Source organism: Acartia tonsa, chromosome 15 (genome assembly GCF_053477335.1).
Source record: "Acartia tonsa isolate MP-2025a chromosome 15, ASM5347733v1, whole genome shotgun sequence".
NCBI classification, from domain to species: domain Eukaryota; kingdom Metazoa; phylum Arthropoda; class Copepoda; order Calanoida; family Acartiidae; genus Acartia; species Acartia tonsa.
In genome coordinates this window covers 5,077,311-5,101,488 of record NC_137274.1, presented here as the reverse complement: position 1 = coordinate 5,101,488, position 24,178 = coordinate 5,077,311, and the positions used below count along the sequence as shown (strand labels likewise).

General features: G+C 39.5%; 1 protein-coding gene across 8 annotated transcripts in view; it reads left to right on the top strand.

The window, feature by feature from the left end:
- The window catches only part of tyn (trynity), a 68,166-nt gene that overhangs the window by 15,138 nt on the left and 28,850 nt on the right, over window positions 1–24,178 (top strand). For 5 of the 8 annotated variants that reach the window (XR_013875572.1, XM_080150185.1, XM_080150184.1 and 2 more), the window contains exons 5-13: window positions 443–529; window positions 777–887; window positions 11,391–11,444; window positions 16,123–16,242; window positions 16,829–16,905; window positions 18,066–18,135; window positions 18,597–18,703; window positions 19,148–19,266; window positions 22,556–22,634. Coding sequence is in view for 7 of the 8 variants with exons in the window: in XM_080150185.1 (XP_080006311.1) it covers window positions 443–529; window positions 777–887; window positions 11,391–11,444; window positions 16,123–16,242; window positions 16,829–16,905; window positions 18,066–18,135; window positions 18,597–18,703; window positions 19,148–19,266; window positions 22,556–22,634 (824 nt within the window). In the remaining variant the exon portion in view is untranslated. Of the gene's footprint in view, window positions 1–442; window positions 530–776; window positions 888–11,390; window positions 11,445–16,122; window positions 16,243–16,279; window positions 16,351–16,828; window positions 16,906–18,065; window positions 18,136–18,596; window positions 18,704–19,147; window positions 19,267–22,555; window positions 22,635–24,178 lie in introns of those variants that run through there. The other 3 variants (XM_080150189.1, XM_080150188.1, XM_080150190.1) reach the window with 2 other exon arrangements.

Sequence of the window (24,178 nt, the reverse complement as noted above, 5' to 3'; positions counted from 1 at the left end):
AGCCCATTTTGTTCCGAATTTGTATCACTTTTGAAAAGTGCGACTCCAGTTACGTCATATTTTTCTTTCCTGAAAAAGGGAAGGGGGGAAGAAAATCTCTTCAAAAGAGATGGGGAAAACCCCCTTTTCTCTCATCTCTTTTTTCTTCCCCCCTTCCCTTTTTTTTTCTTTCCCCCTTCCCTTTTTCGGGAAAGAAAAATATGACGTAACTGGAGTCGCACTTTTCAAAAGTGATACAACTTCGGAACAAAATGGGCTTCGTCCATAACCATCGGTGATAAGGGTCCCCCCCAACCCCTAAAACACTGATACCCCATGAATTCCACTACTATTTCTCCAGGCACTAAATTTACATTTGAATTTAATTATATTTATAGCCCGTTAGTAAGACACTGAAACAGTTTCTTTACAAGCCCAAGTAATGATTTTCTATATTTGTCAGACTAACCCTCTCTCCCCTCGCCAAGAGACCATCTGTCTGCTACAGAATGCTACCCTGGCTAATAATCCTTCAGCTCAACCATTAAAGGTATGCCATCTGTCTATATATCTATCTGGCCACATATCTATCTTTATATTTGTAGCTAGCTATATATTTATCTATCTATCTATCTATCTATCTATCTATCTATCTATCTATCTATCTATCTATCTATCTATCTATCTATCTATCTATCTATCTATCTATCTATCTATCTATCTATCTATCTATCTATCTATCTATCTATCTATCTATCTATCTATCTATCTATCTATCTATCTATCTATCTATCTAGGCTATATCCCAGTACTACATGGTGAAGCTGCGTATCCGGTCAGACCGGGTGTGCAAGAGGCCCTGGAACTTTGAAAGAGTTCCCAACCAAATGTTGAAGAACCACGACAAGGTATTATACTTTACTATTATTTTTTTTGCTTCTTAAAAAAAGGAATAATATAGTATTCCACTTTTTTCATAAAATTTTTTTTTTGTCATTTCCATGGCCAAAGGTTTTTTTGGTAGGGGGGGGGCCGGCGGGTGGGGGGGGATACAAAATCACAATACAAAAAAAATACAAAAAAAAGGAGTAATTTTAAATTAAACTTTGTACACCTCGGATAAAAATAACATGTAAGGGTCATAACCTTAAATTTAGGTTGCTTACTTGGGCCTCATTTATTGGTCAGTTCGTTAATCCAATAGGAAGGGAGGGGATGGGGTAAAAGGGGTGGATCGTAATTTTAGCCAGATCCGTGTTTCAGTACATTAAAATTTGGTGCAACATCCAAGTTATATAAATCGATGATATCAGCACACAAAAGTTTAACAGGGCAATGTCTTTAGGAAGGGAGGAAACATTTAGCTGTGTATTACACTGGTCTCCAAAGATCTATTCTGGTAAGCCGAGCGTTCTCGGCCCACGGGGTAACGAGTTCGGATTCAACGAGCCCTAGCCTTTAATTATTCTACCAAACAAACAAGCAGGATTCAATCATACAGAAATTATATATTTAAACTGAATAATATTTACAAGTTATGTTTACTATATATATACAACAAAATATAACAATGGTTAGGTTTGAAGGGGGTGTGGGGCGCTAGGGCTTAGCGCCCGACGGTAGACAGGCTGTGGGGGCAGCGGTGGTAAAAGGGGAGGCAACGCCTCCCGATTATATAAGCGCGTGAGGGACTCGTGATAGTTGCATGTTCAAGTCCCCTCCCCACATTTAGGCAGGCTAGTTTGACCGCTGGGTGCGGGGTCAACAGCGGTCATGAGATGGATAGTGATATAATAGGATTAGTGCGGGGGGTTTGTTATCATAAGTCACAGCGAAGCAACTCTGTAAACGGCCTGTCCGTCTGGGTGTCGTATTACCACAACCTCCCCTTCAAGGGTTGCGTGGCTCCTGAGCCACCAGGCCTTGAACCTGGGGATACGACAGCCTGCTCCTGCGCCGGACAGGCAGTTCTTGGGGCACAGCTCGATGGAGGACAGCTCGGGCTACACAGGCTCCCTGGGACACTCGTTGCTCGGTCTGACTGTGGTTGGTGATCAGCATTGTCAGCTCCTGGTTGGCTTCTAGGCGTGGGTTGGCGACGGCCAGGCCTCGCCGCTGGAAATTTTGCCTCGTCTGCAGGATCAGTTCTGTCGCGGCTGGTAGCTGGACACGGAGGCCCAGGCAGACTCTGGTGGTTCCTAGGGGTGGAATGGTGATGGCAAAGGGTGCATAGAACTCCATGGGGGCGCCTGCTTGATTCAGGTTGCTTGGCCTCCTAGCTCCTACCCGGATGGGGATGGCTGTCATCAGCAGGGGGCACATGGCTTCTTCTTCTTCTTCTGGGGCGGCCTCTTCCATCGCAGTGGCTGGCTCTTCTCCTACAGGCTCGCTGCTGGCTGGCAGGTTCTCCATGTCCGCGTCAGGGTTCCAGATGGCATCTCTGAGTGGCTCTGGAGCGGGCGGCGGCGGCGGTGGTTCGTTGGGCTGCTCCTGCAGGTTCTCCTCCACTGGGTCACGATCTTGGCCGCTAGGCTGTGGGGCGGCTGCGGCTGGCTGGTGCACTGGGAGCTCTCCTGGGTTGCTAGCTGCGGGCGCCGCCGCTCCAACTGGCAGCTCGGTGGCATCCTCGTCGCCGTCCATGTCAACTTGGATGTCTTCTGGGATCTGGTGGGCAGTCACATCTCCAGTGTATTTGCGCAGTCGGCCTACATGCGCGGTAACTTCTGAGATCCTGGCTACTGGAGAGGCAGGTTTAATGACATAATGGACTTCTGTAGCTTTCCTCACTACTTTCCAGGGGCCAGTCCATCTCTTGGTAATCTTGGCTGCCTTCCCTGGCACCAGGCGGGGGGCCAGGTACCAGACCAAGTCTCCAACCTCATACTTGGCCGTGCCTTCGTAAGCTGCCGCGCTCCTCCTGATGGCTCCCTCCTCCTTCTGCTGGATGGCATCATACACTGCATAGTAGCGCTGCAAGAGAGCTTGGACGTTGGCTGGAACTGAAGCATATTCGGTCTCTGGCAGCCGTAGCACCATGTCCACCGGAAGTTTGGCCTCTCTCCCAAAGAAGGCCAGGAACGGGGTCAGGCCAGTGGATCTGCAGGCCTTGGTGTTGTAGGCAAAGGCGATGGCAGGCAGGTGTGGCTCCCAGTTGTTATCGTCTCTGTCTAGGAACAGGCGCATGCCTGTGTTGAGCGTCCTATGAAACCTCTCCACTCGGTTGGACTGCGGGTTGTAGGGTGGTGGATGTGTCAGACCAATCTCGAGCCTGGAGGCCAGTTCCTGGAATACCTGGCCGGTAAATTCCATTCCATTGTCGGAATGGATCTTCAGGGGGCATCCGAACGTGGCCAGGTGGCGGTGCAACAGGGCTTCAGCCACCGTGAGGGTGCGTTTGTTGGGGATGGCGTAGAGGCTGACAAACCGGCTGAATCCATCTTGGCAGGTGAGGATGTAGCGGTTCCCAGCTGGGGTCTCTGGCAGTGGCCCCACCAGGTCGATGAATAGGACTTGCTGTGGATACCCCTGGCGGGAGGGCACGTGGATCCCCTGCTTCAGCCTCCCCTTGGTAACTTTCTGGACACACTCAGGGCAGGTTTGTACCATCAGGCGGACGTCACGGGCCAGGTTGGGCCACCAGAAGTGCATGGCAACGCGGGCGATAGTTGCGTCCATCCCAAAGTGCCCAGCCATGGGGGTCCCATGGGCTAGAAAGAACGCGTCCTGCTGGAGGGCCGAAGGCAGCAGGTATCTTGTCCTCTCTCCTGTCAGAGTCTGGTCAGTGGTGGTGAGGCAGCCGTGCTCGTCAAGCCCCAGGGCTGGGAAGCGGCTGGCGTACTGCTGCTTGTCTCGTTCCTTGCCACGCAGCTCAGCCTTGGTTGGGGCCTTGCCATCAGCCACCCATTGGCGGACACGGAGCAGGAGGGGGTCCTGTGTCTGGGCTTCCAATACTCTAGCTGAATCCAGTCGGGCGGCAGGAGGCCGGCTAGCTGCGGCCTCCCCTAGCTGGCAAAGGTTGTGGATATACTCAGCCTGCTCTGCTAATTCTTCGGCGCTAGCCGTTGGCATGTTGGCATCTTCCCGGCGGCTGAGGGCGTCGGCGTTGGTATTCTGGGTGCCAGGCCTGTGGCAGACGGTAAAGTCTAAGGCCGCTAGCTCCTCCTGCCAGCGGGCCACCATCCCTGTAGATGTGTTCAGTGATTTCATCTGTAGCAAGGCAGAGGAATCAGTGTTGATCTGGAAGCTGCGGTAGGACAAGATGCCGTGGAATTTTCGGATCCCATAGATAATGGCGGCCATCTCTCCCTTCCAGGACGGGTAGCGCGTCTCAGGGTCGGTTGTCTTGCGCCCCACGGCGGCAATCAGCCTCTCCTTGCCCTCCTGGCATTGACTCAGTATGGCAGAGATGGCGCGGCTGCTGAAATCTGTGGTGAGCTGGAACACTGCTGGCAAATCAAACCTGGGCGGCGCTCGGATGGGGGCCTTGCGGAACTTGTCCTTGAGTTGCAGCAGCTGGGCTTCCATCTCAGGCGTCCAGGTTAGGGCCTTGGCCGTCTTCTGCCGATTCATCTCGTAGGTGAGGTCTGCATACTCTGGGATGAACAGGCGGTAGTATCCAAAGAATCCCAGCAACGCCAGCAAATCCTTAGGGGTGCTAGGGGCTGGCCAGTCCAAGATGCGGTCAATATAGTCCTCTTGCATGGCTATCCCCTCACGGCTGAGGGTGTGGCCCAGATAATCCACCTTGGATCGGAACAACTTGGTCTTGGCTGGCTTGAGGCGGATCCCTCCCCTACGGTGGGCTTCCAAGACCTCTCGGAGCCTGGCCAGGTGGGCCCAGGTATCCTGATGGAAGGTCAGGACGTCGTCAAGGTATGACTGGAGGTTGGCTGTGCCTAGTGGGTTTAGGACCCCTGCAATAAACCTGGAATAGACAGACGGTGCCGTAGCCAGGCCAAAGGGCATCCTTTTCCATTGATACAAGCCCCTGGGGGTGGTGAAGGCGGTGCAGGGCCGGCTATCCTCAGACACACGGATGGTGTAGTATGCGGCCACCGCGTCTAAAGCACTGTAGACACGGTGCCCGCCAGCTCGTTCCACCAACTGCTGGATCCTAGGCAGGGGGTAGCTGTCCAGCTCCAGACACTTGTTGAGGGCTCTGTAGTCGACGGCCCAGCGGGTGCTCCCGTCCTTCTTCTTGATGGGCACCAGGGGGCTGCTCCAGGCGGAGTCCGACGGCTCTATAACTCCTTCCTGTAGCCAGGTGTCCAGTTGTTTCTCCAGTTCAGCCTCTTGCCGCGGGTTCAGATCCCTAAATCTCTGGCGGATCGGCTGGGTCCCTGGCTTGAGGCGCAGCTGCAACTCAACCACATCTGTGCAGCCGGGGGTAGAGTTGGAGAAGACGTCCCTGTACTCTGACAACATAGTCCAGACCTCCTTCTTGAGCAAGGGGTCCTTGCGTAGGAACTCATTGTCTTCCATCTCCAGGGCCTCCCACAACTCCTGCATGTCTATAGGCTCAGCAGGTTCTTGGAACGAGTGGAGACGCGGGGGAGGCGTATCAGAGACCTCTAAAATGTCAGGTTTGACCAGCTCCCCTGCCACTGGGAGGCCAGCATCCAGCAAGAGGGGCACCTCCCCCTCATTGACCACCAGTACTCTAAACACAGTGGCAGAGCCAGGCCTGTGGGCATACAGGCCCTCTGGAATAACAAGATCCTCCCCAAACCTCTGTTCTGGGGCAGCTAGTTGAATGGCATCCTTGGTGCGATGGCCTACTAGCTCAACAGGGACTGCCATAACCCCGCGGCCAGGCAGGACCACCCGCTTGGCTGTGCGGAGCTGGGGTGGTTGACCGTCAGTTGGAGTGACAGCGCTTAGCCTATACGTGGCTGGTGCGGGGTCAGCCTTGGCTCCGGGACCCACCGGCCGCGACTTGACGGGCTCGGCTTCTGGAGGGGCTGACGTGTCGGAGCCAGGCGTGGCTCCGGGGGCGTCCGGCCACGATTTGACGGGCTCGGCGCTGGGAGAGGCCAAAGTGCTGGGTCCAGCTTTGGCTCCGTGGGCGTCCGGCCGCGACTTGACGGGCACGGCGCCGGGAGAGGCTGGGGCCTGAGAGTTGAGTGTGGCTCCGGGTACATCAGACCGCGACTTGACGGGTCTGGACTCGGGCTTGGCTGGTGGACTGGCTGGAGGTCCCAGGTAGAGGGGGCCAGGTGGACACGGCTGGCCGTTGATAAAAATGTCGGCGGAGAAGATTGGTTCTGGAGGGCTGGCAATCTCAGGAAACGTTGTTGGCAGGCTCTCCCTTGGCACCTTGGGCACTGGGGGCAACCCCATGGCTAGCAGGTTAGCTCCCTTGTGTGCGTTGAGCTCAGCGTCCACCCAGTGTGTGCCTTTCTCAACCACACGCGGCTGCTCAGGCAGGGGGCCTGGCAGAGGCCCCTCATAGCTTAGCTCTCTCTCGGCTGTCTCCCGGTCAATGGGGACGCCACGGAGTGGGATAAACTCCCCACGCACCCACAAGCAAGGTGGTTGCATGTCGAAACAGAGCCTAGTTCCGAACTCCTTGAGAAAATACCCTCCTAGGTTCAGAGAGATTCTGGACCACAGTCACGTGGTATAGATGGAGTATAAGAGTGTGTGAAACTGCCATATATAACTCTTTTAATTTTCCGATTACCTGGAGGGGCTGGCCTTCCTCATTAGCAGTCAGGATCTGGGTGTTGTCCGGAATCAACATGCGTTGCACGCCCATCGCGTGCATGAGATGCTCAGAAATTACAGCAGACCCTGGTACACGGTTGCCAGAGTCAATCATGGCATCAACCTGTACATGCTGGGCAGGGTCAGGAGTAGGAAACCTCACCCTGACATGGCAGGGGAAGTGGAGGTCCTGCCCTTGAGACAAGGGGGCCTCTCGTTCGGCTGGGGTTGGCAGAAACTTTGGTGGTGGCCGCACCGCAGCTATGGTGGTATCGCTTACCATGGTGGCTTAGACTGTAGCTTTGAATCACTAGAGCTTATTAATTATCACTTGGTCAACAATTTTATATTTATTTTTATCACTTGGTTGACATTTATACACACTGATGTGTTGTTATCACTAGGAGCTCTAGGTGTGATTCTGGAAGCACTGGCAGCAGGGAATGTTCGTCCTGCAAGGTTCAGAGGGGTGACGGCGGTAGGGAATGACCCGTCCTACAGCGCCGCTGGTTCGAATCCCGAAAAATGGCGGCAGGGAATGGCCCGTCCTGCAGCGCCTCGGGTTCGAATCCTGGGAGGCAGCGGCAGGGAATGTCCCGTCCTGCCGTGCCTGTGGCTCAAAATCTGCTATCCGTCGCAGTGGTAGGGCTTACTTGTGTGCTGAAGCTTCGCAGCCACACATTGCCTTCTTAGGGAGACCAGCACCCAGCTGTCTGTCTCGTAGGTTTGGCCTGGGTGTCCTGGGGCTTGTCCCAGCTACACTTGCCAATTTAGACTCAGTTCTGTAGCCGTCTGAGCTAAATTATCCGATTGCCGTGGCTGCGCACCTAGCGCTACTCCTACACGACACGGAAAAAGCGTCTTAACTGGCGCTTTTAGCAGGCTAAATCTGCTTGCCGTAGGCCAGAGGCCCACATATTGCGTTCAAAATGATGGAAATTCGACCTAAAAAGGCCGTCTCACGGGTCAGTTGGCGGCTGATTGTCCCCTTACTTGCCAAAGGGTCCAATCAGAGGTAGAATAGGCTAGTTTCTGTAAGGCTCGATTGAAACACGCTGACACCAAGTTCTGGTAAGCCGAGCGTTCTCGGCCCACGGGGTAACGAGTTCGGATTCAACGAGCCCTAGCCTTTAATTATTCTACCAAACAAACAAGCAGGATTCAATCATACAGAAATTATATATTTAAACTGAATAATATTTACAAGTTATGTTTACTATATATATACAACAAAATATAACAATGGTTAGGTTTGAAGGGGGTGTGGGGCGCTAGGGCTTAGCGCCCGACGGTAGACAGGCTGTGGGGGCAGCGGTGGTAAAAGGGGAGGCAACGCCTCCCGATTATATAAGCGCGTGAGGGACTCGTGATAGTTGCATGTTCAAGTCCCCTCCCCACATTTAGGCAGGCTAGTTTGACCGCTGGGTGCGGGGTCAACAGCGGTCATGAGATGGATAGTGATATAATAGGATTAGTGCGGGGGGTTTGTTATCATAAGTCACAGCGAAGCAACTCTGTAAACGGCCTGTCCGTCTGGGTGTCGTATTACCACACTATAATAACATATGCTTATTCGTTTGCTTAACAACTTTGGGGCCTTCATTGAATTTTAATTAGTTGGTTGATTAAGTTGAGTGCAATCAATTGTAATCTATAGTAGGGGTAATTTTGTGTATCATCATCGGGGATGTACATAAATATATCGGCCATTGTCTTGTCCCTTTAGATCCCTGGCAATGTCCTTGACAATTGTGAGAATATAATTGTTCAAGATTCCCAAGTTATTTCAAAACACACACCAGAGGTGGATTCTTAAAAAAAATTACTAAGCGATTGTTTTCGTGAAAAATCCTCCAAAATCACATAAAAAATCTACAAAAATTAAATAAAATCTTATGTTAATAATCCTTCTATGATTTTGTTCAATTTTTGTAGACTTTTAATGTGATTTTGGTTGATTTTTCTCGAAAACAATTTTGCCCCACTAAGCGATTAGTGGGGCAAATTTTTTTTTAAGAATCCACCTCTGGAAGGTTCAGGGATAAGACAATGGACGATATATTTAGATTCCGTTGACAACAAAAATATTGGTTGGTTTTCATCAGTATTCACTAGTACCTTAAGTTTTATTACAACATTAGATCAAAAACGTTGAGTACTAAAATTGAAATTTGATTTGTTGGTTCCAAACTTTTCAACGAAATATTTAAATTTTCAAAAAAAGTAATTTTGTTTATCATCATGAGCTGTTTTTATTGATTAATCTCCATTGTCTTATCCCTTAAGATCCCTGAAATAGTTTAGATTTCATTGTTCCTTTATGGATGTTGACATCCTTGTTTTCCAAATTGTAACATATTGAATAACTGATTCAAATTTGGTATAGGAATAAGAATTCAATTTTTAGTATAGCTTCGAAATCAATATCCTCTGGATTATAACCGGTTCTTGGTCATACTGAAAAATAATGTTTAGAGTTTTATTACAGACAATATTCTACGAATATGAAAACAAAAATCATAAAATTGATACCAGTTTTGTTAGACCGGGCCTTCGTTCCCTCGGGGCAAAAAACTGGCTTTAAAGTTTAATCTTAATTTTTTTATTTTTAAATCCGCGGAAAGCTGGCTATAATACGATGCGCTAAATAACTACTATTAAAAATCTTTGAAAAAAATCAAAAAAAATCTCCCAAAGTTAAAAATTTTTGTTTGTGTGTTTAAACTATATATTATTACTTGGATGAAGCTTCAGATTTTCAGGTACTATGATAAAGTTATGCTAGCAGCTGGCTAAAATAACGATACCCCCCATCCACCCCGTTTACCTAATGCTTCTCCTCCTACTGGATGAACGAACTGATCAATAAATGAGGTCCATTATAATAGTAAGCTAAATTGACGACAAATTTTCCTCTGCCAATATATCCACGTATAATTATATACAATATCAATTTCTATATGATAAAGTAGCAGATTGTTCTGAAGTATAAAAATCTGATTGGGTATCCAAACTTTTCCACCAATTAATTGCAGAGGGGTTTTACATCAGTTTATCGTTCTTTGTCTTGTGATTTTTTTTCTTCGATTGCCCTGTCCCTATATGACTGAAAGTTAACAGGGATCTAAAGGGATAAGACAATGGCAGTTAAAGTTATTATTAGTAGTTGAAACGTTTAGACACTTAACTTAACGAACAAACCAATAAAATTTCAATAAAGTTCCCCTAAATTGTTAAGCCAACGAACGGGTAAACGTTAAAATAAGACTTTAGGGACTAGTGTAATAAACAGCCCAATGTCCTCTCCCTCCCGGCCCTGGTTAAATATGTTCTCAATATTCAAACTTATTTCCTCGCCATATTGTTTAATCCTTGTAGACAAACCATTTCAAGGACTTTAAATTGATTTATGCATTACAACATACATAAAAGCGAAGCTCAACAAATTAGACGCTGATATGCAGTGGTAGGGGAACAAAGTGACTAAAAAATCAGCCATGTGACGTCATAAAAATGAGGGAGATGCGAGGAGAAGTGGGAAAGTAAAACCCTAAAAAGAGAGATGGATAATCCCTCATTTTTAAGATGTCACATGGCTGATTTTGAGTCTTTTTGTGCCAACGCATACAGTGGCGTACAGAGGATTTTGCCCACAAGGGGAATGTAGTTTTAGTGTTAGAGGGGTGAATCCTTTGGTGTATATCCACACACTCAAAATCAAGAAAAATTTCCTTAAATTGAAAAATTGACGAACGAAACGCGCAATTTTTTTAACACTCCACTTAAATTTTTGGGTGTGTGTGTGTGGCTTTTTTAAAACCTCTTAAATAGCCTAAAACAAACCCCATTAGAGCTTCCATAAAAATATAATCGAATCAGTTCAGTAATTATTAAAATCGTATACTATTTTATAGTATAGAACCTTACTAATTTATAGAACAGGATGTATGTCTTTCTATTTGTCTGTAGCTTAAATATCTCGCCAACCGCAGAACTTATTTTACTTTACAATAAAGTTTCTTATAGGTCTAAAGAAGGTTTTTAGCTATTTTTCGGAGGATACCTTGAAAAATAGAACACAGTAAAAGTGTCGGACTGATTATGACGTAACAAAAAAAAAATAGCCAATGAGAGGCCATTATTGACCAATGGTAAAATTTATAGTGGCCTCTCATTGGCTAATTTTTTTTACGTAATAATCAGTCCGACACTTTTACTGTGTTCTGAAAAATACCTCTTATTTTACACAGGTTCAATAAAACTGGAATTAATTTTAAAATTTTTCATTTTACTATCCGCGGAAAGCTGTATTTTGTACACTACGATAAATAATTATCTGAATAATTGAACAATTTTTTATTAATTTTTAAAGTCTTTGCTTTAGGTTTGCTTTAAGTTTTAGGCTATTATTTCCAACTATAACTTCTAAAAGTTTAGCCTCTATATATCTCCCAAAGCCCCTGATATATATGATAGTTATTTATTGAATCGTATTATAGACAGCTTTCCGCGGATATTAAAATGAAAAAGTATAAAATTAAAACCAGTTTTGTTAGCCACGAAGGCTAAGGCTAACAAAACTGCTATTATTTCATGATATTTTAATATTCGTGGAAGATTGCTTGTATTACGAGGCTATACATTATTTTTCAGTATAGGTAGAAAACCGGTTCTTATCCTGCATATACAAATCGTATTTTTTTCAGGCCCTAATTTTCACAAGTACCAAAGAAGCTTGTCTTGCAGCTTGTTTGAATGAGGTAATTAGATAGATAGATAGATAGATAGATAGATAGATAGATAGATAGATAGATAGATAGATAATAAGATAGATAGATAGATAGATAGATAGATAGATAGATAGATAGATAGATAGATAGATAGATAGATAGATAGATAGATAGATAGATAGATAGATAGATAGATAGATAGATAGATAGATAGATAGATAGATAGATAGATAGATAGATAGATAGATAGATAGATAGATAGATAGATAGATAGATAGATAGATAGATAGATAGATAGATAGATAGATAGATAGATAGATAGATAGATAGATAGATAGATAGATAGATAGATAGATAGATAGATAGATAGATAGATAGATAGATAGATAGATAGATAGATAGATAGATAGATAGATAGATAGATAGATAGATAGATAGATAGATAGATAGATAGATAGATAGATAGATAGATAGATAGATAGATAGATAGATAGATAGATAGATAGATAGATAGATAGATAGATAGATAGATAGATAGATAGATAGATAGATAGATAGATAGATAGATAGATAGATAGATTATTCTAAAAGACGTATTTACCAAAATTCTAGAGTTTCAGCGGTATTTAAAAAAAAATCATCAATTTTACGGGCGGTTGGGTTTAAATAATTGAATTGAAATATCAATGATTTGTATCTATCTATCTCGCTAAGTATTTAACTAGTTCACACCAATCCTTAACCTAATCAAGACAATTTCATTTCACATCAAAAGAGAACATTTTGGAGAAAATATAGAAAAAATTTAGTTTTTTGGGTATATTTTTTGGCACCCCCTTAAACCAAAATCGTGGGGTGTAAGCTTTAGGGGGTGTTATTAATACAGACAACAAGAGGGGTGTTATTTTGACTTTGACAGCCCCCTTGGCTGCATTAAGCGGTCGTATAAACTTGCCAAGAGTGATGCAAAGATTTGGTTTTGTATAGTTATTTATAGGGTTGGGCCGGATATCCGGTGTGGCCGGATATCCGGCCATTTTCAATATCCGGCCGGATACCGGATATTGAAACTATCCGGCCGGATATCCGGCAATATAATCTTTTATATTTTTTAAAATCTTAAATGGCTGTAATTTTCTTTTTATTAAAGCTAGAAGAACAATTTTTTCTGAATATGTTTATCTTTATGTAAATTTTATATTACAAATCTCAAAACATAAATTTTGGCGGTGGCAGCAGTACTTGGCAGCTGCCAGCCGCAAACCGACGGTTGGCAGGTAAACGGCAACGGATTTTATGAAATTGTAACATGTCATGAAGATATATAAAAAAAGCCTAAGTTTAAAATTTGAAATCTTCAATTAAAAATTTGCGGTCACAGGAACCGTTTAAAGATTTCTGGAGACCTGGAGGTTTAGGACTTTCAGGATTATACCTGGAACATGAAATCGACTTGATATATATTTCATATAAGGATGTACGACTATAGGATATTTTAGTATTAGATAACATGAAATGCTTTGTTTAAGTAAAAAAAAAATATTTTTACTTTTTACCTAAATGACCTTACCAGGTTTGCTGGCATCCTGTGCCCGCCAGGAAGGAGGTATTTAAAAAATTTCAACTCTCAGTTATGTGTCATACCCATATTTCGAAAGTCACTAAGTTATAGCCCTCTACCTCTATACACAGAAAATGGGATAGAAAAAAACAGAGGGGGGGGGGGCAGGCATTTAACGCCACCTCCCCGCCAATCCTCCAACCGTTATAAGGGTTGATATTACAGATTGAGGGTAGTAATAGTTCATTAGATTAATTGCTAAGAAGAAAGATCATAAAATAGTTACTTCATTTTTAAGTTTTGACCTTAATTTTATATAATAAAACACCAGTTTATGAAGAATTTTTTTGCAGGTATAGTCCCTTTCGTGGCATCGCCCCTTAAGGAGCGATTATTCGTATTTTCACAGTAGCTTTCCTCCTATTTCTAGCCCCTGCGGGGGGCTCTAACCTTGCGGGGCCAATTGCCTAACCCTGCGGGGCAATCACCTAACCAATATATAACCTAACCTAAAATAACCTATTAAAAGCAATTTTAAAAATTTGACAAATCGGCCCTTAAGGTGCGTTGCCACGAAAGGGACTATATCCTTTTTTGATACTTTAATATGCAGTAATTTGGCCGGTTATCCGGCCGGATATCCGGTAATTTGGCCGGATAACCGGATATTTGCCGGATATCCGGCGTTGGCCGGATATCCGGCCGGATACCGTATATCCGGCATTTGAAATCAGCCGGATATCCGGTATCCGGCCAAAAAATATCCGGCCCAACCCTATATTTATCAGAATTACCAAGCCACAGTTCTAATCCTGCGAAAATTAATGTGATTTGTAGCAATACTGAAAATAATTTTTTATTGAATGCTGAAATTTGGTGATTTTATCAAAGTAAATACTTCATAAATGTGTTTTTGTCTGTCCATCTGTCTTTCAATCTGTCTGTCTGTCTGTCAATCATTATGTCCATATGTCTGTCCATTTGTCTCTCCTGTCTTTACTACAGTCTGTCTGTTTTTCTGTATATAGAACACAGTAATAGTGTCTGACTGATTATGACGTAACAAAAAAATTAGCCAATGAGAGGCCACTATAAATTTTACCATTGGTCAATAGCGGCCTCTCATTGGCTAATTTTTTTTTGTTACGTCATAATCAGTCAGACACTATTACTGTGTTCCTGTATATACTTATATTTGTTTGTCTTTCCGCCTGGTTATTTGTCTGTACATCTGTCTGTCCGTTTGTCTCTCATTCTGTCTGTGTTTCCACCTGTTTGACTTTACTACAGTATGTCTGTCTATCTGTCTGTTTAACTGTATCTCCTTTCTCTTTCTCTTTCTATCTCTCTTTCTGTCCATCTTTCTGTCTTTCTGGTTATTTGTTTGTTCTTCTGTTTGTCAGTAAATCTGTCTGTCTAATCGTCCGCCTGTTATTTGTTTGTTCTTCTGTTTGTCAGTAAATCTGTCTGTCAGTCTGTCCATCTGTCTTTCCATCTATCTGTTATTCTTGTATTAAATTGTTTGGTGCAAACTAAAAGTGTCCAAACTTTTCAACCGATAACCTGAATCCATATATCTTAAATTGTAGTAGGGGATGCCGCATGCTCTATTGATCTATCTATCTATTTATCTTTTGAACTGATTTTTTTATTAATTTCTACTTTCACCTAGCACTGCAGTCTCTTTTCATTAACTTTCTCCAGTTTTGAAAGCATAGCTTTTCTATAATTAGGGTATGTCCTTCTGTTTGTCCGTCCATAACGGATAACTTTTTTCGTTGATTTAGACATGTTAAAATTGTCCTATCGATTTCAAACTCGGCAAGGTTATTCATTAAGTTATTAGGTACGATTTGAATAGCGTAGCAACTCTGTAATCGTCATTAGAATGTTCGTACCTCCATATAAAACATTCTGATTTTTAACCTTTTTGACAACAATTTTTATGATATAATTATCCTATTGATTTGATTTTTGAAATACTGATTCCTATTACAACAAGGTACATTGTTGTAAGCAAAGTTTTTCCATTTTCTAATCCTAAAAATGTAAGTATGTTTTTTAACAGTATTCTGTATTTAAGCAGTTTTGTAACACATTTACTTACAATTTTATTTAGACTTAAACATTTACATTCTGCTTATTCAGGTCTGACACTTTACAAGTTTTAATGTTTGTTTTTCCTACCGTTTCAGAGCTTTTATGGATGTTATTATCACAATTGCAGCTGCTGATCTCTTATTGAATTTTATTGGTAGCTTAATTGAGATTGAGTGTCCAAACGTTTTAACCACTGATTGTAATCTACAGAATGGGTAATTTTGTGTATCAACAATCAAAAACAATCAAGGGTGTACATCAATTTTTCGACTACTGTCTTTTCCCTTTAAATCGTTGGAATGATACACATGAATTAAATAAAAGTACTCAAAGTTTTTAAGCAAATAAATTATGTAACGTGGTTTTAAACTTTGGGTACCAGCATATTTTTCAGTCCAATATCCCCACTCTTCATGCTAAAAACTCTTTATGATAAAAACTCTTGAATAGGTTGATAGAAAGGTAGATAGTTGTTTAAATAGATAGATAGCTATATAGAAACATAGACAGATAGATAGATGGATAGATTGTTAGTTCATAAGACAGTGAAGTCCTAAAAAATGTAGGTATGTCCGTAACGTAATTGTAACAAATTTATGTACAATTTTGTTTAGACTTACAAATTAATGATCTGTTTATTAAGTTTTGACACTCTAAAAGAGTTATTATTAGTTTGTCCATCCATCTGATTTTAGAGCTTCACTTGTATTCATTCTTGTCTTAAAATTTTGTTTAGACTTACAAATTAATGTTCTGCTTATGAAGGTCTAACACTGTATAATTCTTTGTTTGTTTGTCCATCCCTATGATTTTTAGAGCTTCACTTAATGGATGTATTCATTCTTGTCTAACAATTTTGTTTAGACTTACAAATTAATGCTCTGCTTAATTAATTTCTAACACTGTATAATTCTTTGTTCGTTTTTCCATCCTTGTGATTTTTAGAGCTTCGCTTTTAGGGATGTTGACATCCTTGTTTTCTAAATAAGCTATCAATTGGAGTGCCACAAGGAAGTGTTCTGGGATCAATACTTTTAATTATTCTAGGTGAATTTTGTATGTCGAAGTGTTGAATACAACTATGTGACTCTCCAGTGCCGCCTGTCTGATTATGACAGAAGGACACCTGTTGATGACTTCAAGCCACTGGAGTTGACTGATGCACAGGTAAATATTAATATGGCTGAGAGAACCAAATAGAAAGCATGACTATCTACCTAGTATATGAGGACACCTGTTGATTACTTTAAGCCACTGGAGTTGACTGATGCACAGGTAAATATTTATATGGCAGAGAGAACCAAATAGAAAGCATGACTGTCTGACTATGAGAGGAGGACACCTGTTGATGACTTTAAAAATATCAACATTTTATCATTCTTGAACTGTAGAAAATTTTGTGTATCTTACCCGTTTTTCTAATTATACCTGTTTTAAAAAGGCATACAGTTTTCCCTTCTTCCACTAGTTAAATTTTTTGTGCTTTCTCGTCATTTGTTTGTCCGATGGGAAACTAAAATGATGGTTTCCAAAACGTTTGTCTGTCCATCAGTTCTTCAATTATCAAAATATAACCGTATGTAACGCTAAACTTGGAGTGCCTCAAGGATGTTTATTTAGACTCGTGCTTTTGTTTTTAAAGTTAAAGTGATTGTGAACTTTGTTTACCGAAATTCCAATGCATTTGATACAGAAATTTGTACACACTTTGATTTTTAAATGTAAAATAATGTAATCTTTTTTTTTTTTTCAGGGAATTGATTATTTTGAAAATTTGTGTTTAACATCTGAGAACAGCTGTGCAGATAACAGGATATATACTACACCAAGGTGAGATAGGTTCATAGATAGATAGATAAACCTGCCACCATTTAAATAACCTAATCTATATCATAAACAAGGATGACAACATCCATAAAAGCGAAGCACTGAAACGGTAGGACAAACGGACATTAACACTTGTATAGTATCTGAACTGAATAATCAGAATTTAAAAGTATAAGAGTCGAAGCAAAATTGTAAGTAAATATGTTGAAAAACTGCTTGAAGCAGGATGATATTTATGGACATACTTACATTTTTGGACTTGATCATAGAGTTGCTTCGCTTATAATATTGTTCTTTGTTGTCCCAGGAATCAATATACCAAAAATCAGATCAAACGGATAATTAGAACACTTGAAAATTTGTTGTTAAAAAAGTAGAAAAATCAACATGTTTAAAATGGACGTACGGACATTCTGGTAATGATTATAGAGTTGCTACGCTTTCTAAATCGTACCCAACTACTACAGGAATCATCATGCAAAGTTTGAAATCGATAGGACAATTCTAACATGCCTAAATTAACGAATAAAAGCTATAAACCAAAGCTAGTTATATTTTAATATATAATACTGCATATGTTAATTGTAATTCATTATTAAATCCTAATGTGCTTTATTATAATATTATATGTAACTAGTGGAATAATAAATCTAAATCTAAATCTAAAATCTATCTCGGACAGACGGACGTACGGACGGACGGACGTTCGGACCGACCCTAATTATAGAAAAGCTTCGCTTTTAAAAAATACAAAAGTGTAATTATAGGAACTGTAATTATAAGAATTAAAATATAATTAAACAGTGTGTTTTTATTTAATGGAACTAAAGTATTGATTTGTTTAACCCACATACCATTGGCATAAGTTAATAATCAATATCTCATTTTCTTAATTGACGTGGGGAGTTTTATGACAGAAAAAATATTTCATGGTTTTTCCAAAGTGCCTTATTTTGTAAACCGATTTTTAAGGCATAATGTGATAAAAAACCATAGTTTATTTCTGGTATAAAATTCCCAATGTCAATAAAGAAAATGAGATATTGATTACTAACTTCTGTCACTGGTAAGTGGGTAAATAAAAGCAATACTTTCTTTATATAAAATACACAGCATGAAATGTATGAGTTTAATGAATACTAATCTTGTTTTTTTAATTTTAGGGTTGGAGTTCCCCCCAACAAGATTTCCTTACATGTCAATCTCAAATATTATATTGATAAAGAAATTATGGTAAGACGTTTATTTCTAGTAGTATGGATTTAAAACCTATAAATATCCGCTGGATGAGAACCGGTTTTCAGCCATAATGAAAATTATGTATGGCATCGTATTATATCCAGTGGATTAAAACCAGATCTCAGCCACATTTAAAAATCCTGTATATCAAATTACAGACAATTTTCCACGAATTTTAAAATAAGAATTATAAGGTTAATACCAGTTTTGTTAGCCAAGGCGTCCGGTTCTACATGGCAAACAAAACTGGTTTAATTTTAGTATACGCGGTAAGCTGTCTATACTTACAATGCGATAAATAACTATTATTTATTTAATAACGCTGTTTCTCTATGCATAAATTCTATTTATTGATTGTACGAATAAGATAGTATGTTTACAAAGCTTTAGGTACAAGTGTAATTTACGATCCATTGTCCCCTCCCTCCCTATATTAAACATTGTATTTTGCCCAGGCGAACAGCGGCAGTGCGTGCCAGCGTGCCTGCGAGCTGGAGAACGAGTTCCTATGCAGATCATACCTTTACCTCGGCCCTCCCACAGACAAGGAATATAACTGCAGGTACACACTGACAGACAGACAGATAGGCAGATAGATAGGCAGATAGATAGGCAGATAGATAGGCAGATAGATAGGCAGATAGATAGTCAGACAGATAGATAGACAGAAAGGCAGACAGGTAGATAGAAAGATAGACAGTTAGATAGAGAGACAGATATACAGACATATAGACTGACAGATAAACAGACAGGCAGATAGACAGGCAGATAGACAGGCAGACAGACAGGCAGACAGATAGACAGACAGATAGACAGACAGATAGGAAGACAGATAGGCAGGAAGATAGACAGACAGAATGACAGACAGACTAGACAGACAGATAAACAGACAAATAGACAGACAGAAAGACAGACAGATAAACATATGAATAGACAGACAGAGGTTAAGACCTTATAAGAGAGATCTTTTAATACAAACACACAGACAGACATCTATTACTTTAAGATTGTACCACATGGACCACTGGACTCTTCCTGATGGACCCTCAACCTTCCTCAACACAGACAGACCACTTATTGACAACGGAGCTAGGATTGGGACATACTACGAGAACAGATGCCAAAGTAAGTTTTAAAAAAGTAGCTGTATTTAGGACCCTAGGAAAATGGGGATAGATGTCACCGCTTTTGGCCTACCTATTATATTGACGTCATAAAGTAGAGGGAAGAACAAGGAGGGGGGGGGGGGGGAGAAATCCCCTGGAAAAGAGATGGAGAAGAGGGTATTTCCTGGCGTCAATAGCATAGGTAGGCCAAAAGCAGTGACATCTATCCCCATTTTGCTAGGGCACTATAGACAGCTACAAAAAATCTAATTTTTTTTGCCATTAAACCACATATAAAAACTAACCCCATGCCAAGTTTATATTTGTTTTGTAAAAAAAAAGTATTTTAATTATAGGTTAGGTTATATAAAGTACAGGAAACCCGCAGGGGAGTTTTATGTGCTTCAATGGCAAAAATAAGTTACATACCATCTAAATTAATAAAAAAAATTTCGCATCCTATTTTAGACAGCTTTCCGCGGATAATAAAATGAAAAAAGTAAGATAAATACCAGTTTTGTTAGACCCAAGGGGCCGAATGCTCGGGCTAACAAAACAAGTAATATTCCTATCATTTTTATTTTGAAATTCGTGGAAAATTGTCTGTAATACAATGCAATATGTGATCTTTCAGTATGGCTGAGAATCCGTTCTAATCCAGCAGTTATCAATCGGTTTCGTAACCATACTGAAATAAAATACTAGTTAAAATAGTAAATTATCGTTTTTATATATATATATAAGAATATATTTTAGATCTAATTATATATAACAAATGATAGTAATTTTGATAATATCTTTATCAACCTAAAAGTTAGTTTACTGCTAAATTTGATATTTTTTTCTTTAAGAAACATTTCATTGCCCAAAAATGTTTTGAAATTTTTTATTTTAAGAACATATTTTAAAATATGATAAGGATAATAATTTTTAATATTAATTTTTTTTAAATTAGCTTAATAATTTTTATCCAAAGACTAAAATTTTTAGGTAATCTTACAGCTAAAATCTATTCTATATAATGATTTGATTTAATAATCCTTATATAAAAGTATCAGGATTTGTGTCTGTTTATGTTTACTAATAGATCTGGCTAACCACTGAACCAATATGGTTCTCCTTTACAGTGTAGATTCTCATAGGTCTTGGAAAGACTTATTTGAAAATTTGGATATTTTAGCGGCGTAATGTTGGCGTAAAACTTGTTTTTGTTTTGTAACTAAAGAGACGTGGGTAAGAAGGGAGGGAAAATAAGGAAGTGGATTGTGGGGAAAGTTTTACTTATAATTTTCAGAATCCTGGTCCCTTGTCCCTTTGGCTATGTTACTATTGCCTAATTGGATAAATTAATAATAATAAATAGAAATCCTCCTTTAGAAGCTAGGAAATTTTGAAGGGATGAAGGGAATGTAGATTTGCTAATTCAATTATGATGCTCCATATCCTATTATATAAAGTAGTAAGCTTTTTTGTCTGTAGCAAAGGATCTCTCTAACCGCTGAACCGATATGGTTCTCCTTTAAAGTAAAGCTTAGTATATGTTCAGTGAAGGTTTTTAACTATTTTAGGGGAAGGTATCTACACCCTCCTAAGATAAATAGAGTAGCTTTGGGATTAAGATGAAAGTTAATGAAAGTAATATAAGACAAATGTCTTTAAACACAATTTCGACAGAATGACGACATCCATAAAAGCGAAGATAAAAAATCTGGCAATATATTATTATCATTGAAAAGTTACTCAAATTTATTATAGTTATGCATTGCTTAAAATATTGTGCCTAATTGTCTAAGGAATCAAAAGTAATAAAAAAGTAAAAAGTTGATGGAATATTATTCATTTCATATTCAATTTATTATTTTTTAAACAACTTTCTGATTATTATTAGGGAGTTGCTAATCTTTCTGAATTAAAGACTCACAATGCAAAGTTTAAAATAGATAGGACTATTCAAACATTGTAAAACTAACAGACATGTCTATAATGGACTGAAGAACATAAGAACATAACTACCCCAATTAAGGAAAAACTTCGCTTTTAACAAATGTCTTACACAATTTGATAATTAGACGGCTATGGGGTGGTTAAAGTATGTCACCAAGCAGCAGCCATGTGTTGTCGTGCCAGTACAGCATGTGCGCACATATGTCTCACAAATGCCGCACTCCGTTACGAAAAAAATCTCTCGCGGATTTTCTTGCAATATGTCTTGCGGATTTTTTTATTTTCAATGCGCTTTTGTGTGATTTTCACAATATGATAGTGAGATGCAAAATTGTTACATAATAAGGCCTGGGAAATTTCTCTTTTTTGTCATCGCGATAAGAATATCTTTTTAATTCATAGGAAATAATTAAAACTCATGATGAAGTTTATAATTTATTATGAGAATTTTAACTTTCTATTTTAAATAATATATATTTTTTAAAAGATAGTTTTAAAAGTATATGAAAAAATTTAATAAAATAATTTTATACTTGTATAAAAATAAGCGAATTTTATACACTAAAGCACTTAAACAAATATTGAAATACCACCAAAAACTAAAATATGTCTTAGTTAAAACACTCGTTGCTTTGCCCCTACACTAGCAGGGGAGGAAGAAAATTAGCCTAAAACCACATTAAGACATTTTAAACCATTAAGACCAGTAATCATTAAGAGCTTAAGCTTCAGACAGAAAAATAACTTTATATTATAGGACTAAATAATGCGCCCCTATCAATTAGGTCTCGGTATTTGAAAGAGAAGGGATGAGCAAAAATAGTTTGAAACCATCCCCATAAAAAGATATACTAAAAACATTCTGGAACCTATATTAAGTTGATATTAAGAACTCATTTAGTAGTTCTTAAAATCTTAAGCTACAGACAAAAAACTTTTATAGGATATTATAGGATAAAAATCCACCTAAAAATTTATTTAACCAGCAATTAAATTAATGCTGTTTTTGTTATTTTTAAGTCACCATTAGAAATTCATATATTTTTTCTTAAAAAATTGCACATTCTTTTTATTTAAGAAAATATCAGCAAAAAAGAAAACAAAAAATAATCACAAAAAATGCTAATAAAAAATCATTCCAATTAATAGTAGCAAAGCTACTCTATAAGTTGAAATGTTCAATTGACTAAAACGTTTTCTCGGCTCCTATTCAAGATAGACAGCTGAAATTGCTTGTTAACATTCCCATCATTATGGAGCATATTTGAGTACAAAACATCCATAGCGGTCAGACCGCTCTAAAGCAGCTTTTTAGCTGTTTTACGTTTTTACCGATTGCCACATATCTTTGTTTTTTATTATAGAAAATTCTGTGAAGCGCCCGAAGTCTCTGCGGGATGCCGAGGATGACACAATGTTGTGTAAACGTGTCGTTACAAAGGAACATTACCGACCCAACCGACCCTGATCTTATTCAAAAAATTTTTTGGCACTTTTTCGAAGCACTTTTAATAAACGTAGGGTTGGAATATTGGGCTGTTTATTCGTTTATTATTATTCGTTGACTGAACAACTTTGGAGACTTTGGTGAATTTTGATTGGTTGGTTCATTAAGTTGAGTGTTCTTTTTTGTGTTAGGGGGGTGATGTATCCCCCCTCTTGTTACAAAATAATTGTAATTTTAATTTCCCATGTAAAAGATATAATTTTACAACCAATTGACCATGAAATCTTTTATCAAATTATTTTATTTCCAATTATTTTAAAGATCTATTAGGGAGGGAAGGGACATTAGGCTTTTAATTACACTAGTCCCCAAAGATTTATAATAAAGTTTCCTTATTTGTTGGCTTAACAACTTCAGGGACTTTTATTAAATATGGATTGTTGGTTTATTCAGTTGAGTGTCCAAAAGTTTCAACCACTAATTGTATTTTACAGAAGGGATAATTTTGTGTATCATCTTTGGGGATGAACATCAATTTATCGGCCATTGGAAAAAATCGCGGCTATAAAAATTGCTCCCCCTCCCCCTCCAATTTCGTATTCCTTTTAATACTAATTCCATTTGCAAAGTTACCCCTCGTCCGGATTAAAATTATTGTTAGATAAGTTTGTTTATTGTTTGTTTGAGAAAAAGTATATCAAAACTAAAATTAAAATTTTTCTATTCTATATATATTTAATAGCGGCTACGCCCCTAGAGGCCTCTATTGGCACTTTAAATGTTTTTTTTGTTCAAGTCTCTACGATACCTCTTTATGTTTCGATCAAGTCTCTCAAATATTAATATTTTTTTTCGATTTTTTTTATTTCTCTCGGGAGGGTGGTGGTACCCTCCCCCAAAATAGTTATAAACCTTCCCGGGACCTATGAGAAGCTACCCTGTTAAGGAGAACCCGATCGGTTCAGCGGTTAGCGAGATCCTTTGGTACAAACATCCTGTTACCTTAGTATAGAAATAATCTTCCCAGGACCTATGAGAAGTTACATTGTAAAGGAGAACCATATTGGTTCAGCGGTTAGTGAGGTCTTTCGGTACACACCGAGATCCTGTTAATTTTATATAAGAATTGGCCTTGAGATTAATAGTTTTTATGAGAAAAAATACTTATATTATTTAATTTGATTTTTAACAGACTTTTTTTTGTTGTAAATGGAATGTATTAAAAAATCTGTGAACGTTCTTTTGAATCTAAAGGGATAAGATAATGGATAAATTGATGTACATCCCAAATTATGATAAGTAAAATTACCCCTTTTATAGATTTAAAATTTTCAAATAAGAAGTTTGGATAATTTGTACTCAAACTAATGAATGTTCCCGAAGTTTTTCAGTTAACGAATAAGATAACGAGTTACATAAAAATTTATAAAAAGCGTTTTTATATAAAATAAAGACCAAATTTCAAATCAATAGAACAATTTTAAAAATTCTAAATCTTCTTTACAATATTCTGTCTGAATTTCTACTGAAATATAGTTTT